This window comes from Watersipora subatra, chromosome 4 (assembly GCF_963576615.1).
Source record: "Watersipora subatra chromosome 4, tzWatSuba1.1, whole genome shotgun sequence".
Lineage (NCBI taxonomy): Eukaryota > Metazoa > Bryozoa > Gymnolaemata > Cheilostomatida > Watersiporidae > Watersipora > Watersipora subatra.
Genome location: NC_088711.1, coordinates 46,312,233 through 46,337,155, shown reverse-complemented (window position 1 = coordinate 46,337,155; position 24,923 = coordinate 46,312,233). Strand labels below are relative to the sequence as shown.

Sequence of the window (24,923 nt, the reverse complement as noted above, 5' to 3'; positions counted from 1 at the left end):
TTCTTCATGTTTTCGATGCTGCGAGGTGTGCCATCGCAGATTGCAAGTCCGTCATCACGATAGAGTCCAGTGTTGCGTTTGAGTTCGTCTGGAAGTAAAGAAAGTAAGTAAGTCCCTACCAGTTCACAAGTCTCAGCTCCGTCATAGCTTCCCATAGTCACGTCGAACATGCTAGCATTGTCTTTTTTTCTCCAAGTTTCTTGTCCATATGTCAAGTATGCGTTTTTTGTGTGAATGATTATGTGTTCTACAATATACTACCATTACTGACAATGAAGAACACATAATCATTCACACAAAAAACGCATACTTGACATATGGACAAGAAACTTGGAGAAAAAAAGACAATGCTAGCATGTTCGACGTGACTATGGGAAGCTATGACAGAGCTGAGACTTGTGAACTGGTAGGGACTTACTTACTTTCTTTACTTCCAGACGAACTCAAACGCAACACTGGACTCTATCGTGATGACGGACTTGCAATCTGCGATGGCACACCTCGCAGCATCGAAAACATGAAGAAACAAATATGCAAAACATTCAAACAGAACAAACTAAAAATCACTATTGAAGCTAACCAAAAAATCATCAATTTTTTAGATGTAACCCTAGACCTAAACAGTGGTACACACAGCCCATACACTAAACCCAACAACAACATACAATATGTTCATGCCCAAAGTAACCACCCCCCTAACATCATTAAAAACTTACCAGAAAATGTCAACAAAAGACTCTCTCGACTCTCTGCTAACAAACATATATTTGAGCAATCAAAAACACCATACCAGCAAGCACTAAATGACAGTAACTACAAGTACAGGCTAAAATACAAACCAGAAACCACAACTAAAAAACGTAACAGGCAACGAAAAGTAATATGGTACAACCCACCATATAACAGCAATGTACAGACTAACATTGGCAAAATATTCTTAAAAATTGTAAACAAATGCTTTGACAAAAAGAACCCACTAGGCAAAATATTCAACAAGAACACAGTAAAAATCAGCTATTCCACAATGCCCAACATGAAGAATAAAATTGATGCACACAACAAAAAAATCCTTGGTAAAAGCAATGAAACTCCAGTAAATGACAAAAACTGTAACTGCCGTGTCAAAAGTGAATGCCCGCTTAATGAAAACTGCCTGCAAAAAAGTGTGATATACCAAGCCAAAGTGACACGACTAGACAACAACACTACTGAATCATACATAGGACTTTGTGAAACTGACTTTAAAACACGATATAGTAACCACAAAACTAGTATCAAAAACAGCACCAAGCGAAACGCAACTGAACTAAGCAAACACATTTGGAAACTGAAAGACCAAGACATTAACTACAAACTAGACTGGACTGTACTAAAACAGACAAAATCCTACAACAACTCCAGCAAAAGATGCAACCTATGTTTGACAGAAAAATACTACATCATTAATAGACCTGACTTAGCAACACTTAATAAAAAATCTGAATTAGTCTCAACCTGTCGTCATTCCAGAAATTATCTTCTCTCTCATTTTGTAGCTACTAACCAACAGCCAATCAGAAGAAGAAGAAATTAAACAATAAGAACAAAAGGGAGGGAAAAATAGCCAAGAAGAGATTAGTCACCATCTTGTTTATTCCAACACAGCCTGACGAATGAGAATATCATGAAACTGACAGTAGCTGGAAAAAAAAGATAAGTATTGCTTTCAAATAATTTATTAGTATATATATGTATATATATATATATATATATATATATATAAATTGTTTCCTCACCCCGGATACTCCGTATGGGTGGTAAATTCTGCTCTAACTCGGGTCTCCTACCAGAGACCTGGGAGTTTGAGCACTCGCCTCAAGATCTTCGCTGCTACCAATAGCGCACTTTTCTGCAACTCACCTAAGTTGATTGTTGTTGGTATTTGGGCAAGCCACATTTTATGCGCTGGTGTTATTGTGCCCAGTGCCCCAATGACTACTGGGATTACAGTTGTTCTTACATTCCAGCATTTTTCAATCTCTTCTCCAAGAGGGAGATATTTCTCTACCTTTTCTTTTTCTTTGCTGGCTATATTGTAGTCATTGGGTACTGCTATATTTATTATAGTAGCCCTCTTGTTCTCCTTGTCTACCACCACTATATCTGGTTGGCTTGCTAGGACATGCTTGTCAGTTCAGATGTAGAAGTCCCAGAGGATCTTAGCGCGGTCATTTTCATTGACCTTACCAGGAGCTTCCCACCAGTGTTGTGGTTTATTAAGGCCATACTCATCGCATAGACTTCTATACACAACACCTGCGACATGATTATGCCGCTTAGTGTATGCGTTTCCAGCTAGCTGTTTGCATCCACTGATGATGTGTTGGATGGTCTCAGGTGCATCTTTGCACAGTCTGCATCTAGGATCGTCTCTAGTGTGATAGATTTTTGTTTAGAGTTGCCTTGTTGGGAGCACTTGCTCCTGGGCTGCCATGATTAGCGATTCTGTATTGGCCGTTAGGTTTCCTTTGTTCAGCCACATATATGTCTGGTGAAGATCGCCAACCTTAAATATTTGTTGGTGGTAAGCACCATGAAGAGGTTTCATGTGCCAGTCAGTTTCCTCATCATCAGGGCGTAGGTCCGTTGTAAGAGCAGCCGATTGAAATTCAGCTAGCAACTTATCTGAAATGGCCATGGAGGCTGCATATGCTTTGATGCTTTGCTCCTCCTCTTTCACTGTCTGCTGTACACTTTTGAGCCCCCTACCGCCATCTTTCCTATCAAGATACAATCTAGTAGTATCAGATTTTGGGTGAAGTGCTCCATGCATGGTCAGCAGTTTACGAGTTGCTATATATATATATATATATATATATATATATATATACATATATACAAATATATATATATGTATATATAAATTCCAAATTCCATCATTCGGTATGACCAGCAATAGTTATTAAAATCTAGGGATGAAAGATCCTCTTCGAGCTGGATTTGATCTCAGAACCTCTCGTTCACCAGGCTGTAATCTAGCCAGTTGTGCTTTGCAAGATGCAATGGGTTCATTTAGCAAAACGAATCATTACGGCAGCTAAAATAAACATAGCACTTTGTGTTATGCAATGTCACTAAAGCTTGGTCTCAAGGCTCTTATAGTAAGTTAATCAATACGGATAGTAGCTTACTCAAATTAGTCATTGGCCATGTGCCAGGCTAATGGTAAGTGGCAGGCAACTACATTACCTGCCACTTTTTGTAAGCTGTTTTTAATACCAATGCATTCGACTAGTATAGAGTTGTATAGCTGCATATATAACTTCACTTCATTAGCCATGGGTCCTAAATTACAAAACGGTGCTAAAAGAAGAAGTAAGAAAATGATTCTCATTACAGCAAAGCTAGAGTTACTAGGTTAACTATAAGTTAACTATAGTTACTAAGGTGAATATACTATTTTGTTACTATTTGTTAACAATTACAGTACGTATATGACATTTTGATGTTTTTATTAAGAGATGTCTGCATTGAGAAATTATTATAGGTTGTTTATAGTCCTCTGTGCAATATTTTCGCCTTACGGTGCCAACACTGGAACGAATAAAAGTCATGTATGGTGGGGTACACTGAGATATATATTCAATATATTTTATGTATATTCAATTTACATATGAAATTTAAATGAAATATGCATAGGGTATATGCATGTACATATAATATTAGTTTTTGTATGTATATTTATATAAGTATACAGTATTAGTTTTTGTATACATATTTATATATATAAAAACTAATAGTATATACCTATTTATATTCAATTTATATTTTATTTATAAATTGACTATATATACAATACATCATTGTATATTATTTGTATATAATATATATGTATATATTCAATTTATGCATAAAATATTAATTGAATATACGAAGGGTATTTAATATTAGGTATTAAAGATAAGAAACATTTTATGGCATCTGTAAACCTATAACAACCCTATCAGAGTCTGTAATATAAACTACTTCTACATTGTATGAGCATGAAATGTAACTTAGCATTAAACTGACTCCATTGTATGTTCATTGTCTTTTAAGCAAACTTGTTACTCGAGGGCAAAAGAATATTATAATCCTTTGTCCATGGCAAATATTGTAGTCTTAGCGGTTGATGTCATAGTTCTGATAATGATTGTGGCATACTTTCCATCCGCGCCTCCAACACCTCCGAGTGTTGCCCAAACTATGGGGCGTGAGGATTTCTGGGCAGGCTTACAAATATTGAAGACGTACGTATTTTTGAGAACTATACATTTTATTCTGTGTTTTTTATTGCAGTCGTAATAGCTGATATGATCGCTGCAAAGATTGTGGTGGTTGTGATGGTGGTAGCTATTGTTTTACTTGTGACGATTATAACACCTGTATTGGTTTTCATCTTTGTGGTGGTTGTAAGAGTGGTAGCTGCAGCAGCTGTGACAATTTTAACACCTGCAATAGTTGTCATCATTCTGAAGCTGTTATGGTGGTAACTGTTGTAGCATTTGTAACAATTATAACACCTGTAATGTGTGACCCCCATTGCAAAAACAGCTAAAACTAAAAATTTAGTTATATTTAAGGTAGTATTAATTTGCCTCAATATTATAAAAAAGGTTTAATTAAATTAATTAAATATAACTTGATATTTTTCAGTTACACGGTTTTTCAACATCTTTGCAAACAAAAAATATTCAAGAGCTTAGTTTCGTATAATATAAGTCTAGATACGCCAAACAAATAAACTTTGAAATTTTTAATTTACGTGTTTCAATTTCATAAAAAATTTGATTTAAAAAATAAAATTCAAAGTTTATTAGTTCGATGTGTCTAAAATTAAATCATAAAGGAATAAACACTTAACTATTCTTCATTTACAAAGGCATTTAAAAATATCGAGTAAAGTGATGTTAAGGAATAGGCTTACTCGTCAAGTATCAAAAAGTGTTTCGCAAGGTTATAACAATTTACTGCTACCTCACCTATAAATCTTCATATTCAAATGGGAAAAAATTATAGTGTGTTGGTTTGTAACTTTAATATTTTTCAGTGCTCTATTTTCTTATAATTGGACTGCGTTCCTAGTGTGACTCAAAATTTCTCTCAGAGTACATTCAAGCAACAAATCTGTTAACAAAATTCTATAAAGCAGAGTCTTTTATATAGAATGATCAAATTGCAGATTTAATATCAAATTGAAGCACCAGTTTTTTTGTCACTAGATAAAATGTATATGCATACAAGCAGGACTTTTTGGGGTATTAAAAATCAGCTTACAAACAGTGATAAGTGATGACAGTTGCCTGCCACTTGTTATTAGCCTGGCATATTGCTAATGGAAAATTTGAGTACGCTCAATGTATAAAATGTACATGCGTATTCAAGGTTCTTGCACTAGCTTCACTAAATGTTACTGTGCGTGTAGGAATGTACTACAGGAATTTTTCACACACTGTGACTCGAATACCGTTACTTTGGTAAGAGGACACGATTGGTTGAAGCATTTAAGAACTCACCTTAGCATTTCGTCTGCAATATCACTCAATTATTTTATTATACGATCAAACTAACCAAATGCCCGATGTTGCCCGGGTATTAACAAACAGCTTATAAACAGTGGCAGGTAATGTAGTGCGAATGGCTAATTTGAGTAAAGCCTGGTTCCCATATCAATTGCGAGACTCCTGTGGTACCTTGCGCAGCAAAACCACAGGATTTAGTTTATGTATCCGTATGTAAACTTAGTATCCGTATTGCTAAACTCACTAATAAGAATTATTAGAGCAAGCTTTATTGATGTTGCGCTTAACACAGAGTTGCTAAACATATTTTAACCCAAATAATGGCTGTTTGCTAAATGAAGCTTTTGTATCCCGTGTAGCTTACTAGGTTAGCTTGTTGCTTTGTGAAAAGGAGGTTCTGAGATCAAGTCTTCTGTGATACTGATTTTTATTGCTAGATTTTTATCGCCATAACTGGACCAAGAGTGTACAATAAACAAGCACTGAGAGTTAAATACAGTCATGCCAGTTTATACATGTGCAGCCAATGTTCTAGCAAATTTCTTCTTCAAGATACGTGTAATCTTTGAGATACGAGTATACGAGCCGGTTTTCGATGGCAATTACATATGGCCAAGTATGCGAGAGAATGCTTTTGAGAGCAGCATCACTTGACCTTTCTTCTAAATTCAGTTTGAAAAGGTTTTTGAAATGTTGGGTAAACGTTGTACTGAACACGAGTTGCAAACCAAGTAACTGGAAACAAATACTAAAAAATGCCAATTAAATTAAGTTAGATCAAATTTAAGTTTAGTAAATGATTAAAACTGTGGTATTTTATGGTTTATTAAACTGTGAGTAGGAAAACATTAAAAAAAGTTTTAATTTTTGTGTTAGTAAGCTAAATTTATTGAAAATATATTCAAAGTTTATGTTACGTAGGGTCATAAAAGTTTAGTGTATACTGAGAGCTTGTTGCTCTTATGTCTCCCAGACAGCCGTTATTCACAATGTTTGTCTCGAAGGTGAAAACTTCATACACTAGTTTACATGATGATGTTACATTTTATCGCAGATCCTAACAACTAAATAGGTAATGTGGGTACAGAATTACAAAATTTAAAAAGCACGTTTTTTCACTTTAATATTCTGTTTATGTGGTGTTTTCATAAAATGGTAACGGATAAGTTTGTACTTAGTGATTTTCTATAGGAAATAGTGCATTGAGATGCGTGTAAATTGACTTACAATCAATAATCCTTATGTTGAGGTATTGATATCTGAATATTGATGTCTGATTACGATTATACTAGTTTTTCGAGTCATGATAAGTTATGCGTGTTCAGAATCTTATAAAAAAATAAGGAGACTTTTTATAAAAGATTCTGCTTAGTAACAATTTGTTAACAGATTGTTTAACTTAGACACAACCCAACAAGACCTTTGGAAGCGCGCAAACAATGTTTTTTTTATTTCTGTTAAAAACATTATTGTTGAGTGAGGCATTCTTGTTAGTTTTAGGCCAAAAGTAACATTTGAGTTGTTGTTAGACTATAAATATTATTGAATTGTTGTAGAAACTACCAATTTTGGTTACTTAGTCTAGCATTTAACCTGACAAATTCTCCGGTTTATACTTGGATTCCATTACTCGCCGTTCACTTTAGGAATCTTGGACTAGATCAGGTAAGATATAAATATTTTGTGCATAATTAAATTTTTGTTGTTACAACGTGGAATGCCATAACAAAATTGAATTTTGCTCTAAAACTTTTCAATTTTTGTCATAAAATTGTCACTTCAGTTGTGTAATTTTTGTTTAGTTACTAATTTAATACAGCAATCAATAGCTTATGTCAGTCTTTGCTTAACCATTAACACATATTCTACTTTAGGCTGTTCCTGTCTTCTTCTTTATTGTTCTCTGACCGTCTCTCTTCACTAGGTTCTCCAGTTCATGTTTTGTTTTTCTGAGCACTCTAACTATCATCAATCTTTCCATTTTTAATCTTGAAAGAATTTGGTGGTCAGATTACTTAAAAAACAGACAAAATCTCAAATGATGAAAAAATATCTATACTTTATGGTAAAATCTACTAAAACTTGGTGTGATTGCATCCTTAGTTATGTAACATTCAATTCGTAAGTTATCAAACCATCTAACTATGATTACTTATAGAAAACCAAACATTGTAGAGATGTAACAACAACTTGGAAGTATAGTAAGAATTCTATATTCCTAGAGAAAGCATTTGAGATGGAATTTTGGCATTTACTTTTTGACGATGAATATTCATGAAAATTCATAGATTTATTAACCCTAAAGTATTTTTTTCTGGAATAGATTATATTAAAGGGAAATGGCAAATTTCCTTTGAATATAATCTATTTATATAGAAGCTTTTTTGTTTGAATTAAGAGGCTGCCTTATTTGAAAGCAACTTGCACAGAGTCTGTATTAGAGAACTGACATATTCAGATCAAACATTTTACAATCGTACTTATGGAATGTCTGCTTATGGCAACATAGTGATGGTGTCAGCCAATAGCAATCTATGCATTCCAAATTTACCCAATGTAGAAAACAGGCTTGAGGCTGTACTAGCATACCTCTGGCCTCAAAGGTTCTTTAAAGAGTCTTTCAGCATTGGACATCATGCACTGTCTGTAGTTCAACAACTTTTATCAAAAACAATCGGTTTGCTGGTGAATTTCCATAAACTATAACCTAAACTTCTTCAAGCCACTAAACCATAAAGGGTTCGTAAGGTTTCAAATGTTGCAAAGTTAAATGACAGAACGGACTTCGTTGCTACGATCTCTACAGATATCTGTGGAGACCGTAGCAATGAACACTTGACTAAATTATTCTTGTACGCAGCCCACCGAAAGTTTAAAAATTAAAAACACACAAACAAAAGCCCGAGTTACTTTCTTTATAAACTACATACACTATACAGATACATTAAATATATATAATTATTGAACGATATTTATACACTTGCCATTATTATTGTTTATTGAGGGCAATAGAGCTACTCGCACCCACAGAACCTAATCGAAAAGCGAAAACAAAACGAAAAAAACAAAGAAGCGGATTAAAAGGGAAAGACCAGCACAAAGCTCGACAAATTTTGGTGACACATCACCAGTATCTGTGCAGCATCTCAAAATCTGACTAAGGTCAGACCACGCCAATACATGACACGCTATACCATTAGTCGAAGAAGCATGATCCATCAAACAACGCCCATACAGACATTGACCAGCACAAAAAGAACAGGTTTAGAAACAAGTAAAGGACCTTAAACAACAGCACCTCATTATTGAAGGAAAGGGAGCGTAGAGCTCACTGGTTGTGCTAGTCCAATAGAAAGACAGTATTTGGTGTTTTTGTGTAAACTATATAAAAATCAGAGAGGTGACTTCAAAAGACGCTTGCCCATTGCCAAGGGTAAATGACAGCCTTGATACACTGGGCCACAACAATATTTTTAGTTCCCTAGACCATACTAGTGGCTACTGGCAGGTTGAGCTAGACAGCCTACAAAAAAGAAGGCTGCGTTCATGACTTTGGATTCATGTTTATGCTGCATTCACTCTAGACTTTACAAATGGGAGGCGTTACCCTTTGGCTGAACCTTGCCTCTCACATTTGACATGTTAATAGAAACAGGCCTCAGAGGACTGCACTGGCAGACTGTATTAATCTATTTAAACGACATCACTGTATTCACTCCAGATATAAACACTCACATCATACGGTTGGAAGAGGTCTTCTCACAGTTAGCGGCAGCCCATCTGAATGTAAAGCCCAAAAAATGTGCTCTGTTCACAGACCGAGTCATATACTTGGGACACACAGTGAGCAGCAGGAGAGTGGATATTCAAGAAAATAAAATCACTGCCATTAAGAGCTGGCTCCTTTCTCAACATAAGAAAGATCTTCGTTAGTTCCTCAGCACCTGTAATAATTATTACTGATGGTTCAATCAATGATATTTGGATATTGCTTGACCACTAACACAAATGAGTTCTAAGAATTAGCCATTCAGCTGGAATGAGGAACTTAAATTGGCCTTTAACATCCTGAGACAAAAACTTGTCATCACACCAATTCTAGCCTATCTAAAATATAAAAACCCATTCATACTCTGGACACTGACGCTAGCTGTTGAGCTATACTGTCTCAACTACAAGAGGAAAAGAGACAGTGTAGGCGTACTTCTTCAAGATGTTGTCAGCAAAGCCACACAACTAATGCATTGCCGACAAGAATTATCGATGATAGCTAAGGCAATACTATGCTTTAAATGTCAGTTGTGCTGACAACTTTTTGCGGTTCAAACAGACCGTGCTTCTCTTGCTTAGTTTTCTCAAACAGCCTACCCTCAAAGCTATCTGGCTAAGTGGATAGAGATTTTGGATCCTTATAATTTTTTGATTGGGTACCAACAAGCAAAATTTCATAACAACATTGATTCAGTCGACAAGTATGCAAGGACTGCCACTGATGCGCCTGCATGGCTTGCAGAGATTCTCATATGAAAGACATTAATAAACCAGAAACTTTTTCCAAGAAACCAGGCCACACACTGCTACAGATACGCCACGCCACATCATCGAAATTGTATTCTGAGCATTGTGGGGAGCCTATTTAGAGCCCCTCAACCTCGGGGAAGCATGTGCAAAAGACAAAGACCCTTTGATCTTAAGCTCAGAATTGTTCTCCTGAGCCACCGGCTCTTGTCAAACTCTAGCAACACAGCCAGCATTCGTGGAGAGATCCAGCCTTATTCACAAAACTGCCATCTGCTATGAAAAAATACTTAGCTCAGCAGCACACAAAAGGGATGCAAAAAAGTGCTAATTCATAAAATTGAGAAAAGTCATTTGCTCTCAGATTTTTTGAAAAAAAGAGAAACCCGCTTGTCAAATTTAAGTGCCAAGAACTCAAACCTTAGCCAGTAAAAACTCGAAGACCTTAATTTGAGGCCGATTATATCGACCTCAAAACCATTCAGAAACAAGAAAGCCGAGACACCAAAGTAGTGAGTCAAGAAACCACCCAACTCTGGCGACTAAGAACGCATTTGAGCCTTAACACCATCCAAGAACTGCAGATCGCAGAAGCTGGCTTAAAAAAGAAAATAATCTGTCTGGGTATTCAACAGAAATCAGTGATATAGTCTACTCATCAGAAGGGGCATTTTGGTGTCAGCGAGAGTACAGCTACCGTTCAATGAGACTGGTTCTGATTTTATAATGACTTTCCTGGTCAAGCGACGAGACTGAGTATGCAAAGATTGTCAGCATGTCAAGGGAACTAATCAAACGTGGAACAGAGAACCAACATATACAGAAGGTCCCTGGCAAGTCGTGGGCATTGACCTGTGAGGATGACTGCCTGACAATTGGTACTGACAATTGCCCGAGTACCGGAGGAGCCCGTCATTGCCTATTTAGGTGTATCTGAGGCTACACATTCCAACTAGGGTACGCAATTCTAATCAGAACTGTTCCAAGCATGCTGTGAACTTTGACACTGCGGTAAGACACAGACCTCTCTCTATCAACCTCAAAAGAACTCTATTGTAAAAAGACTAAACAGAGTTGTAAAAAATTCAATGTGATTGTTACTAGCAGACAGACCAAGAAGGAAAACAATAAGGTGCAAAACTACAACCTAAATTTATTGGCCTGTGCCGGGCACAAAAACCTTACCATACGAGCTGTTTAAATAGAGAAAGGAGGAAAGAAAAAGTCCAACATGAAGGCACGATTAAGTTTTACATTACCAAAGGTTTGCTTGAGTTATAAGATCACCCATGATTCCAGACCGAGAGGATTTCCACTTTTCTGACCAACACCATCAAGATAGATGAAATCTTCTAATCACCCCATGATAATGACATAACCCCAAAAGATCTCGTATCTGGCTGATGTACCAGATAACACACCTTCTGACTCAGATATTGCCCTGCCAACCTCCCCACGGATAGAGGCCAGGTCCGAGTCGGACTAGGACAGCTTTCATTCAGCTGGTGAAAATTAAAAGGAGTTGAATATCACACCTCCAGTTACTCTGAACCGCTCAGAAAAAAAGAAAATGAACAAAAGTGTTTGCCATCATTATCAATGTTAGTGTTGTTTTTTGCCTAGATGAATATTTCTAGACTGGCAAAGGGGAAAGTTCTCAAAAACTTTAATCACGATAGCGTATAATATCAATATTAACATTATTTGTTACTATTCACTATTGAGTGTATCACTTGAGTGACGCCTCACACTGCCGTTCAAGTAATAATGTTGTTCTTTCATTAATCTGTCAATCACTGACTACGATTGATCGATAATTTCTATGCCAATTGCTGTTAACGTCTGTGCCCTAACACATACCTGTCAGTTGTGATGACACATTTGAAACCTAATGAGTACACATTGTGTTAGTCAATGAATTCAAGTTTTTGCATAGACACAACCAGTGGCATAGTCACTGATTGTGTCTTTAAGAACTGCTGTAATAATTGCTGTAAGAATTAAGCAATTTTTAATTTATCCATTAAGAATTGCTGTAATAAGAGAACTGTGGTGTCACGTGCTTTAGGGTTTGATAAAAACTTTAAAACAAATTGGCACAGCCAGAACAGGTGAAATTTGGTTTTGGGATAAGTCACAATTCATGAATTGAGGCTTTTACTCTAATACAGGGGTACCAGGGTGATAATTAGATAGACAAGAGCTAATGAAAATAACACCCCTGCAAAGCTTAAACACAGCAAAGTATGTATTATGTTTTGCTGATCAGGAAAATGCCTTAACAAGCTGGAGTAATTTAAACCACACTATTTATGCTATGAAACTTGCTTGAACAAACATAATTTTATAGGATGAAGCTTTGTGGATAGCCATTGCTGCCGCATTAGCTGCCGGCGTTGGTGTGTTTGTCATCGGCCTCCTCGCAGACCGTCCATTCTTTCAGAGGAAAACAAAAAGGATTCTCCAGGGATTTTCAGTCATATCAATAGTTTTGCTTCTGCTTTTGTCTCTCATCCAATGTGAATACATCTATATCTCTCCTGAGGCGCTGATCCGTAAGTTGAAAATATTAGTTCTTTGCTTTGAATTACTACAGCTTTTAATTGATGATCACATGTTATCAGAACAAGACTGATAACATGTGATTATGAGACTGCCTTTAACTAGCTCCCTGGCAACCTAGTGTGCTGTGAGAGATGGTCAGGTTTGTTGATAAAGCACAGAGAATGATGAAAACAGGTGTTAGAGTGTTGAACTACTAAGTGGAATGTCATGGATTTGTCTCATGTTCAAAGTAATCTTTTATCCCAAAATCTGACCTTTGACCCAAGTTTTGGGTCAAAGGTCTTATTACGGTAAAAAAGAACTCCAAAGATTATAGTAAAAATTTGGGCTGTTTATAATTTTTATATTGATCATTTTTATGCAAAATTATTATTTATATTATACATGTATTTCTCTATCATATTATTTATTTATATTAGTTTTATACTACATTATAAATTTTTATATATTTTATAATTTTTTGTGCCATTAAAAATCTGTAGACAGTTTTACTTCATTCCCACCTTTAAGCTGCCGCCATACTGATACTTCTCGTTAAATGTGTGACAGCAGCTTTACAAACAACTACTATTCAATCTTTTAATTTAGGCTATAACTAAATTCCAGTTGTCTTCCTTATTTTGCCTGGTAGGATCAAATGCTGGAGAAAGACATACTGTAAATTCCAGCATACAAGTCAACGCAGTGTATATGTAGAGGTCTATCAATTTGTCTCAAGTTCTGATTTTGGCATGTACCTGCCGTATAAGCCGACCTCATTCTCATGCCCAAATTGCTCGATCAGAGTATTTCAGTGAACACAGAGGCAAGCCATGCGCGGCTGAAGAATTTGCATTCAGCAATCAACTGCGCCATCAGCAAAAACTCTCATGTTTTTGGCATCATTAATATTACAATAATTAATAAAAGAATAAAAGAAGAAACTTCTGTTGAAAACCACCAGGCACAAAAGCACAAAAAATTCACCATGATATTAGCTTGCCTCGACAACAGAGCGAAACTGCCACCTATGATAATATGTACGTGTTTAAAAAAAAGCGATGCCACAAGCTAGACTTCTGACCGAAATTGTGATTCATGTGCAAAAAAGGATGAATGAACGAAGGTGCATGTATCAGCAAATTATCAAAGTGTGGGCTCGTGGACAGTTACTACGAGAGAAGTAGTAAATTAAAAAAAACATTATTTCGGAAAAGGATCATTGCTATGGCAATTGGAATAGTGAAAAATGAGACTTTGTGTTTGATCCATCTCATGTTGAGTAGGATTGCTAGTATTTTACTATTTTTTCAATAAATCTCTATATGTCATATTATAATATTTTGATTTTTATGGTTTTCCTAAGTTTGAGTATACTAGAATTTGTGTCATGAATAACGTTGCACCGGTATAAGTTGAGGATTTTTAAACTTGAAATTCGGTGTCAAATTTGCAATATATAATTTGCAATTTACGGTAGTCATTAACCGAAGTAGTTCTTATACATCTACATATATAATGAAAAAAACAAAAAATGAGCTGTTTGTATGTTTTTAGATCAGCTAAAGATATGAACTTGCTTTTTTTGTGTACTAAATAGCGTAACTACATTGAGACAAAACGCAAAATTTTGAAAAATGATAGAATGGCTATATATGTACTCGAAAATGATGTATGGAAATCCAGATCCTGCATGGTTGAAAAGTTTTTGAAGTCCCTCTTACATAAACATTTTTGATGTATTTGGTATTGTTTTACATTCAAGTGAGGTACAGAAAACCAACAAGGAATATGGGTGTACTACTGTTATTATACTATACTGACTTAGCATCTACAGTATGTGGATTTTCACCAACTCAAACTGCCTAGCAAATTTTGCTTCCAAGACATTACCACAAAATCATCTGCCTGATTAAGGTTTTTACAAAGCCATAAAAATGTAACACCTACATCAATATGTATGCTAGACATGCTATAAGTTGTATTCTGTTCTTGTGGTATTTTGCAGCTCTATTGTGTGGAATCTTGATTTGCGTCGGCATAACAACGCAGTCAATATTTCCTATCTGCACAGAGCTAGCCTGTGAATATGCGTATCCGGTGCATGAGGGTCTCACCTGCACTGTTGTCTTTATGCTCAACTGGGGAATATCTATCATCTTTTTGGGACTTTTGCTAGTTCCAGCTCTTTCTGAAGGTAAGCCAGAGCAGATTTTTTAAAATCATTAACTGAAGGTTTTCTGGCTGTTTTTATTTGCTCAAAGATTTAGTTGGTTGACATCAAAGAATAGTTTATGAGAGCTCTATGGTTTTTAAATTGAGAGCTGCTCTGAAGGACTTGACTGTTTGACATATTATCAGTTCACTTTCGGTACAAAAATATGTAACTTTAGGGTGTCAACAAAATTTCACTGATTGCAAAGATGACATATTACTGCTTTAAACAAAAAGTATAACTACTGTCTGCATAAACCACATTTTAACAACTTCGATTCTTTACCATAATAAAAACCGTGTCTGTCCATCTGTCCATCTGTCTGAAGCCACGCGTAGAGGTCAGGAAAAATATGAACCATACAAGAATTGAACTTGCATATCCACCTTTGCAGCAGAGAACACTACCAATCGCACCAATGGACCCCTTTGGGCCATCACGGAATAATTGTGCACATACTTAGTGCATATGATGATCTCTCATGGTACAATGGGCTGCCAGCAAACTAGTAGTAAAAACTTGTTCATGCTTGGGTTTTGCCAAAAGTATTTATAGATTTGCCTTCCTTGATCTGTCCTTAGTGAAGTAAATTAAAAATTTGTCAAATCAAAATTCACTCGTAATTATTACTTTCATTTATTCAGTCAAAAATGTCTCTATATAATTTAGCGAATTAAATTTGTAGTTATCTAAATTTGTATTTCATAAAGGTTGTCATAATGGGCCATGTTGAAGTAAGAAAATCTGTTAACAACATATTGACAAGCAAAATATTTTATATCAAGCCCTCAAGTTTTAGATCATTTGAGACATTATCGACCAACTTATGGAACTGATAGCTGAGTTTCTCAGTTACTCTATAGATTAAAGTCAAATCACCATTATTCACTTTAATATGAAGTAAAACCTCAGATTTTTCAAATTAATATAAAGTTATAACCAACATCGTTACCCAGTGATCAGATGACCAAAGAAGACACAACTTTTCAGTACAACGGAACATGTTTTTCTTTCTGAGCAAGTTCTTTGAACTGATAATAGTTATCAATGATAGTAATTAAGTAAACACCATCTACTACTTGCAAAAGTGCAGTCAGCACTGCTGTACATTTTAGTATGGTTTTTTACTCTTTTGTGCTGTCAAATTGTCACAACTTCGCAAATGAGTAGAGCAGATTACACTTTTTAAACTGATTGATTTGGTAATGCTTCTGTAAAATAATGTCTATACAAACAAATATGTATTTTGAAAATTGTATAACACTTCCTTAATTTTATTATGGTACTCAAAATTATTGTCAAAAGTCTAGTACAGAGGTTTTTGTAATGTTAACATTGCCATTATCGATGGAAAATGTTGGATGATGAAGTGAAATAAACTCATGATGAATCACATGTTACGCAGAACGAGCTTCCCAATGTATGACTAAACGCAAATTTATCTCCTGGATCTTTTGACTTATTGAAATTTTGAAACAGCAAGTTATTATGTCTCATTGCTAGCATACTTGTTACTAAGATAAATATATTTTTTGATATTTTAGATACTGCATGGATGACATGGGTGTGCTTTGTTGGCTGCTCCATCTCTCTCCCTCTTAATATCTTGCTTAAAGATGACTTTCGTCGACTTGATTTGGACAGCAAACCAAAAGGGTTCAAAGAGTCACCTGCAGATAATAATGATGGCAACAGTAAAAAATAAGATTTTCCGCTGTAAAGAAAAAAAATAAAAGTATAAAAGATACTCACAAAAATTATACTGAGAATTATATTTGAAACACATGTTTTTGAGACACAAAATATAGCTAAATATTTCACTGGTTTTTGACTTGAAATAATTTATTACGTTGGGATAAACAAGCTCACAATTTATGTATATTAAGTTTTTTGTCTAATAACTAATTATGTTTTTCTAATTAGTTATTAGTATGTGTAACTGTTTATCTAGCTTATGTTTTTGTTATTATAACAAAACATAAGCACAATTGCTTTGAGTTTTTAACTATCATACTGGAGTAAATTAAGTTACAATTGATATTTATATTTTGTCAATTTAATTTTATACTTTCACAGATTATTCAAGCTTAGTAATAAATAAAGACTTTGTACATTTAGAACATTTATAGTTTATACTTGGTAAATTTAGCTTTTTATATATGAAAACAAGAGCTCCCTAGAAAATATATCCTGATGTTAAATTTAAAAAAATTAATATAAGCCCTGCCTTAATATCAAAGAAACCGTGTGTTTGCAATTCTCCACAAAAAATATTTGCACGGACTTGATATAAGAGTTTTTATATTATTCAACTAGTTCAGTAATTATTTGTGATTGTTTACAAGTATATCCATCTTTAGACATTTAGTAAGTTCCGGCTTTCACTGGACTTCAGCACTTTTTAGTCTATTGAGACACTACTCCAATGTTGAGATACAGCAGAGAACACTAGTGTTAACATTTTAAAGAGTACAAATAGTTATGGGTGTTGATGTTTCTGTTAGAATGTTCATGTATACTTGCTAGTTTTGATATCGCATTTGGTATTATGATGCATTCGATATTACCTTGTCATTTATTATATATGTGGTGTATAGCTACACTCGTGTTCCTCTCATTCTGTCATTGCCACCCTTTTTTTGCAAAAAAATTATCAAAAACATAAGTGTGTTTGTTCTTCTCTGACAGCCTTAGCCAATGAGGCGCTAATGTTGTAAACAGACTTCAGACATACTCTAGCATGGCTTTTGTGTAAATGACATCAGAAGAATGTTGTTAGTTGTTAAGAATCATGGACTTGCGTAGCCACTTGGTAACTTCGCCCGAGACAATGCATGGTAATTTTCTATTAGAGCTCCATTGTTCAACAGCCCAAAAACGTCCACTACAAGCTTCAGAGAAATGTTTTTAATAATGTTACTATTATTAGGGCCACTCTTTCTCAAATGAGTAGGGGATGCAGCAATTACTCACACCGAAGTACCCATTATACACTCAAGTATAATGCTTACTTATGTACAATACTAACCTCAATTTTAACTCTTAAAACTGGTCCTGTTTGATATACTGAACTAAAACACTTTGCTAAGTATTCGGATTCTTCTGTCCAAAAGGTTTTTATAGTTGTCATATGAAAATAATTTTATATCCAACAAAAAATTACATTTCTCCATTCAGTCCTATTATTTTAATGCTCAAGTTGTTACTTAGCACAAATGTTTGCAGTACAATTCACTGCGAACATTATTACAAAGTTTCTCCTTCATTCCGTGAAAAGTAAGGCTACATATAAAAGTTCCTTCTCTGCTAAAATAATTTGTTTAAATCCTGATATCGACGGGTCTAGCGGTGAAGAAAAATGTTTCAGACCAGAAGATAAGGGAGAGTTTGAAAACTAGAAAAAGCAGAAGTAAGACGAAGTGAAAGCATCAGTCTGATCGCAACTGGTAACTGAAACTAAAAAGCTTTTGATGATAATTAAACTGTTTTAAATGCTTTTATTTTGGTTTTTTCAAGTATTATGAACATTTCTTGTGTATATTACTTGTTTTTGAATAAACATTTGCAACATTTAATAGAGCATTATTACATAGCTTTTAAATTTGTGACTTGCCCATGTTTTTACACTGATATATAAACTACAACAAACATCCTAATAAAATTTATTACATAATGTGATTGCCTGTTACACTGAAGTTGATTTTAAAAATTTGGATTTCCCAAATACTCAAGTATAATCCTCTCCCAAACTTCTGATGATGAAATTTGCGACGAAGAATGGAGTATTGTAGATGGGTGACTACGACAACTAAATGCATAGGAAAACCTCATGAAAATCGTTATGGCCGTGTCGACAAAGTCGCTTTTTAATTTTCTATTTGTAAGAAGTTGAACATGTGTCTTATCTCCAATTTCTTTCTTGATTTATAAATTTTTCCTTACTTATTCTACAGCGCTGTGGTTTGTGGAGGCCATGAGATGTGAGGTAAAAAGAGTTTCACTGCTCAATATCTTCAATCTTGATACACAATAGTAAGCTGGGATAAAACTATGAATATAAAAATGACGAAAAAATGACAACTGATTGTTGAAGTTCATAACTGCTCTATATTCATGTTTTTATGCATTTAACACATAAGTCAAAGACATCTGAGTTTATCTCTAAATGATCCTCATAGATAACGGCCTATCACAAACGTAATCTCAGACAAAAGAACGATCCTTAAAGATAGATTTTCTGTCCGATATAACCTAGACCACTTTAGCAATCAGCTTCTCACCTTTATGAAATGTAGCAAAAGCAACAGTACAGAGGCCATCTTCATGTCTTCTGCGATGCTTTCAGATTCTCCCAATATAGGGAGTTCACGGCTAGGTAAACCTAAAAGTGTTTCCTTCCATGGTCGGGTACGCTTAAGGCCTCTCCTTACAAAGTTAAGAAAACTAAAGTAGCTTTTCCGTTATTGAGGTGCACCAAGGTATGGAGTGAAAAAGTTGGGTTCATTGACAACAAATAAGTGCATGTGGGAGGATGCTTGCAAAAAGCCGTAGGCTGAAATCTTTATAAATATTTTAAGTTTTTAGGCTATGCTAATCAAACACTCGCCTTATGGCAGACACAATCTGTGTATGCTAAACATGTGTTGGTGGATATGATCGTTGATCATTGATAAGGTAATCACTGAAAGTGTCATGTAGCAGACAACTACGAATTAATTAATACTAACAGTGCTAAATGAGTGCTGATCACTTGTCGTATTCTACCATAAAAAGCTTTTGCGACATTTACCCAAGAGTATTCATCTAAGACATATGCAAGGGATTCAAAAACCCTCCTTATTGATCATCTTCTACTGCTTCCATGTATTAAGCATATTTATTCTTTCTTCCCATGTGATCATCTATTGTAACATACAAACGTGCATTGCTTCTCCATTTATCTGCACCAGGAGATCTACTGACTCTGATTATTTTGTTTTAGAGCTCAGGAGATCTAAGACTGAGTCTTTTCTTCAGAACTTGTCACTACCTTCAAATTTAATATTGAAGATCATTACTGCAGTCCTACTATGCGACTAAGGCAAAACCCTTTACATAAAATGCTTGTAATAAATCCTAGATATTAGCACAAGCATGCGTCTATATTTGTTAGGCTCATCTATGCACATTCAGGTAAAGAAGCAAGCAAAGGTTCAGGGGTACAAAAACAGGTGTACTGAGGCATTACTCCTCCGCATAAGTTGAGCAACATGTGACAACAGCATTAATACTATTCGCTATTTAGACTGGAGCCAAGGACGCGAGGCTTGACTGTTTTATCATAGAACAACAGGCAAGCGCAGGCCTTCAGGTGAGTTGGTAACTTTTAATAGATTTGGTTGAAGCATTCTAGTAACAGAGGAGGCACTTACTATGTCCTGCAGTTAGTTATTGAATGCCAAGTGCCAAAATTTCGCAAGTCATTTTCTTACTAAAGTTGAGTTATAAAAATCTGGCAGTTAGTTATTGAAGCGTCTAGTCCTAAAAGGGCTAAAACATGGAGGCCAGTTTTGACATGAAATAAATATTTTACATAACTTTTGTTTGCTAATTGTCCTTAGAGGATGTTACTATTACTAACATAAAAATTGCATGTAGACAATTATCTAGGTCTTATCACATTTTGGAACAAAGTTTTTATAAAACCTGACAGCAATCTAGCTGTACTTGAAATGCTGGAGGCGGTTCATTTTGGACATTTTAGAAAAACAGCATTTCAAAATGTCTCGAGTAAAATGCTGCAGCCAATCGAGTGAGACATAGTTATAAAAGAGCTGACAGTAAAGCGACAGCAATTACCGACTAGGACAGAGAAATTATTGTTTATATGATGAACAGAATGCTTAAAAAAAATGTGTGCATATATCCTAGAGAGATTGCAAGGAATATGTTTGTCATACATGTGGCTACTTTCTAAGAATTTGGTTGTCGTTAATTTAGTATGACAACAGCAGCATCTTCCTATAACAATAATGGAGACCGCTCTACGTTATAACTAGACCCAATTGCTGCTCTAGCCTCGACATGAGCTTAAACTTTAAAAGTTTTCAGCTTTACTTTATTATACAATTTTTTACTATAATAAGATCTGTGTTCATATACATTCGACTGTTTGAAGCCACGGTTGACAGTTAGAAAGAATTATGGCTTCGTAGAGAATTCAAATTTTTATTTTTCAGCACGGTAGAGAAACTTTCTAACAACTGCATCAATCGACACATCAAAGTGTTCCATAATGATTGTATGGATCGTTATAAAACCTGATAGTCTTTCACAGCTCACCGGACTATCAGAGTACTAGTAAAATGTAATTTAGATTATTACAAACATTTCTATGGCACGTGTCTGCAAGTTAATTCATAACTTACTTGTTTACTGTTTTGTAGTCATTTTATCCTTTGGTATATGAATGGTAGAGATTTTATGCAAAGTTTCACTTGGTGGAACCAAACCGAGGTTGCTGTAATCATCTTGTCTTGCAAAACTCGATACATGAGTATATAAACTTGTGGTATTCTCACTACGCAGTCCCAGCCAGTAGTATAGAAGAAGGATGCAGTGTGCCAAAAAAACTGTAATTTCTCCGATCTCGTTAGTTACACATAACTTGATTGACGTGAACTCAGGTTCTGCCTCCAAATTAGTCTGTAATCTTCAATCCATGCTTAAAAGTAGGGTTTGGGGTCACTGCACATCATAGCAATAACTTTGGTTGGATTTGGTATTTGGCAATAACGAAAACCACTTTTGTAATTTCTATGGATCTTCCAGCATTTCAGCTGCTTACCTATGCCATATTTATTGCAAGCAGATGTACAGAGGTGTTTATAGAGACCTCCATGGCGATAGAATCTCAAAGCTGAAAACTCAATGCCAGCCTGACCTATGAGATTGTGAAAACAAGGACATGTCGTTCTATCTATTTTGTCAATATATAGCAAGTGCTTTGGAAAGTTAATTATTTTATTTCTGCCTTTGTATAAGAATTTTTTCATGATGGCCTTAAATAGATTCTAGAATAAACTAGACCATCACTTAGTAATAAGTACTACTTATGAAAAAATTAACCTCTTTCCACTTGACTGCATTCGTTTAAGAACATTAAAATGTGACATATCAGCTTTAGTGTCAACTTAGTTGCTCAAGATAAGCACTAGACCACTAAACAATGTTATTTTAATGGTTGGGAAAAATTTAATTCACAGGTAAATGCATAAGTACATCTACAGCGCACTTGGCAGAGTTGGATGCACTGTTTTGCTTTTGCTGTAATTTTCATTTATATTTTAATATCTATCATATAATAGTCTTATATATAGTGGTTAAGTACCGAAATATACCACAAAATTGAGCCTGCACCCTATAATATGATGTGCACAACGATGCAGAAGATATAGCAAAGTACAGTATGTTACACAATTTACTTTGGATCAATGATTTTCTTCTTTAGATGCTATTCATCTACTTGAGGTTTGGCTTCAAATCCATATCTATAGTAATGCAATATACATTATAAAAAGATTTAAACTAAAGAAGAAGCAGAAAAAAACACCAACTAGCTGTGATGACCTTGACTTAATTCCTAGAAGTTGACTGCAACGCATGTGACAACCTCTTTTTACATAGTGAGTCTTAGCTTATCACACATGGAAATACAATATTAAAGGAAACATACAATAAGAACAGGCCTGAAAAGCATGTGAATCTAATCAGTGCCATTTTTTCAATACCACCTTTAGGTACACTTTGTGATGTAAATACAAGGTAAAGATGAGTGTTTTCGATATTCATAAACCACACTGGTTTAATTTTAAACTTATAGTTTATAAATGGTTTCATGACGAGAAACTTGTTAGATTTAAGAGCTATTTCATTATAGTTTTTTTTCTCTGACCATACACTCCAATAGAATGGTAAGTTTGAGATTTCACAATACTCTAAAGACTGAAGCACACTGAGAGTAAATTAACAGATGTTGCCAATCACTAGAATTTGCTTCAGCAAAATAGAGGCATTGAACTAGACCAGAATCATTTGCTTCCAATATATACAGAAATTTTTTCATGTTGCTTGTAATAAAATTAGCATATTTTTTAAGCATTCATTTTTATATCGCTTTAGAATGCCAACTGTTTCTTATGAGTCAAACTGATTTCATTTGTTGCATTTCAAGTTATGCTTTGAAGCATACTCTTTGTTGATCAGTATAATCAGCAAACTATCTCATATGACTTAACACACAATTACACTAGTATTTGATAGAAGTCATGGCCTTGTGATCTAGAACACTTAACTTGCAAACAACAGGTTGATGTTCCATTCCAAAAAGGTCCACTAGTGATGACAGGATTTATAGCCAACCTTAAAATACTCTCTGCGACTAGGCATGTCTCTAGTCACCAAGGTTTCGTAGTTACTGGATTTGGACATGTCCAGCAAAATCACAGAGCCAATTTTGGTGTAAGAATGAGTAGGGGTGTGTGAAGATGAGTCGGGATGTCTGGTGGTTTATAATAATTTAAAGCGATGTAAAAAGTGTGTAGAGGTGTATAAGGCGTGTAAAAATTAGCGGGAATGTCTGGTGGTTTATAATAATGTGTAGCAATGTGAAGAGTATGTTAGGGGTGTGCGGAAATGTGCAAGGGTGTGGAGGAGTGTATAGGGGTGTGTAGAAATTGCATCAGTGTATAATCGGAGTGTAATGGTGTGTGTAGGGGTATTTAGGGGTGTTTTAGGTATGTAGGGGTGTACAGAGCTATTTAGCGGTGTGTAGTAGTATGTAGGAATGCGCAGTAGTACTTAATGTGTGTACAGGGATGAGTAGAGGTATGTAAGGTGTGCAGGGGTGTATTAGGGCGTGCAGGAGTGTATAGGGGGTGCGCAGAGAAGTTGATTATGTATTTCCTCAGTCTGTGTAACCAAGACTCGGGGGATCGTTAGTCAGATCATATGTGTTTGTAAAGGTTATGTAGTATGAGAGCCTTAAATGTTAGTCTAGCACTGTAGCATGAAATATATTACATTGCAAAATAAATAGAGTTCTTAGCTGAAGTCTTAGAGTATGCACTTAAACAATTTTGTTTTTAAAGTTACCAGTTTTGCAATAATAAATGCTTTCTCATCGCTTGTGAATGAAATATCATGAAATATCTCACATTGCAAAATAAATAATTTCTTAGCCAAAGTTTTGGACTGTGCACCTAAACAATTGAGTTTTTAAAGTTACCAGTTTTGTAATAGTAAATGCTTTCTCATTGGTTGTGAATAGCTAAGCTCTTTTTAAAGACAAGCTTATGCAATGTTCATAGCCATTGTCACTGCATGCTGATAGTACTGAAGGATGTCATGTGGTCTCCCATGGTCGTTTGGCCATTACCTCTGATAACGGTATGTTAATTGTTGACAAGCGAGCTGGAGTGATTAAGAAATTTTACTAGCTCTATTAGTTTTGTCAACTAAAATTACACATTAAATGAATCTCATCAAGTAAATCCTTTGGGTTTCAAAATTCTTTAGATCAGAAAAATTCTAGAAACAACTTGTTTAATGATTATATATTATTTTACTCAACTGATTTTCATATAAATGATATAAAGCCGTTTATACTAAATATATTGTTATAACAGCTTTTATTAAATGCTTTTGCTTATGTGATAGCAAAATGTGAGGGTTTCTTGTGCCACGAATAAGTGTGTAGGCTACCACTTGGTTGATCTATGTGCATGAGTCACTTGGTCTGAGTTGAAACATTTACAAACGAATGAATGTTACCATGTTTTCCTAGGCTGTCGGCTATTGATTTTAACCAAATCGATAGCAGATCAATAATCAATAATCAACCGATTATGACTGCAGGTAACAATGATCTTCATCTAGAAACTCGAAATGAAGTGTTGTCGATTGTTAATTTGATAATCATCTAATAATCAGTAGAACAATTGGTCAAGTTGTCTATAGTGGAATGACCAAGATACTTAAAAACAATTTAGGTTTTACCTTTATGCGGTTTATCTTTTTACCTGATAATTTTACAGTTTTTCTATACATGTACTTGTGATAGTGTGTAA

At 35.0% G+C, this 24,923-nt stretch overlaps 2 protein-coding genes across 2 annotated transcripts in view; both read left to right on the top strand.

The window, feature by feature from the left end:
• Positions 1 to 17,357, top strand: part of LOC137394311 (solute carrier family 49 member 4 homolog) — a 29,981-nt gene extending 12,624 nt beyond the window's left edge. Inside the window, exons 7-11 of the mRNA XM_068081029.1 lie at positions 4,139 to 4,268; positions 7,097 to 7,205; positions 12,409 to 12,613; positions 14,611 to 14,799; positions 16,362 to 17,357. Of these exons, the coding sequence (XP_067937130.1) occupies positions 4,139 to 4,268; positions 7,097 to 7,205; positions 12,409 to 12,613; positions 14,611 to 14,799; positions 16,362 to 16,522 (794 nt within the window). The 3' untranslated portion in view covers positions 16,523 to 17,357. The remainder of the gene's footprint in view (positions 1 to 4,138; positions 4,269 to 7,096; positions 7,206 to 12,408; positions 12,614 to 14,610; positions 14,800 to 16,361) is intronic.
• A 2,761-nt stretch (positions 17,358 to 20,118) lies between these two features.
• The window catches only part of LOC137394751 (solute carrier family 49 member 4-like), an 82,694-nt gene continuing 77,889 nt past the window's right edge, over positions 20,119 to 24,923 (top strand). Inside the window, exon 1 of the mRNA XM_068081513.1 lies at positions 20,119 to 20,167. The gene's annotated coding sequence lies outside the window, so the exon portion shown is untranslated. The remainder of the gene's footprint in view (positions 20,168 to 24,923) is intronic.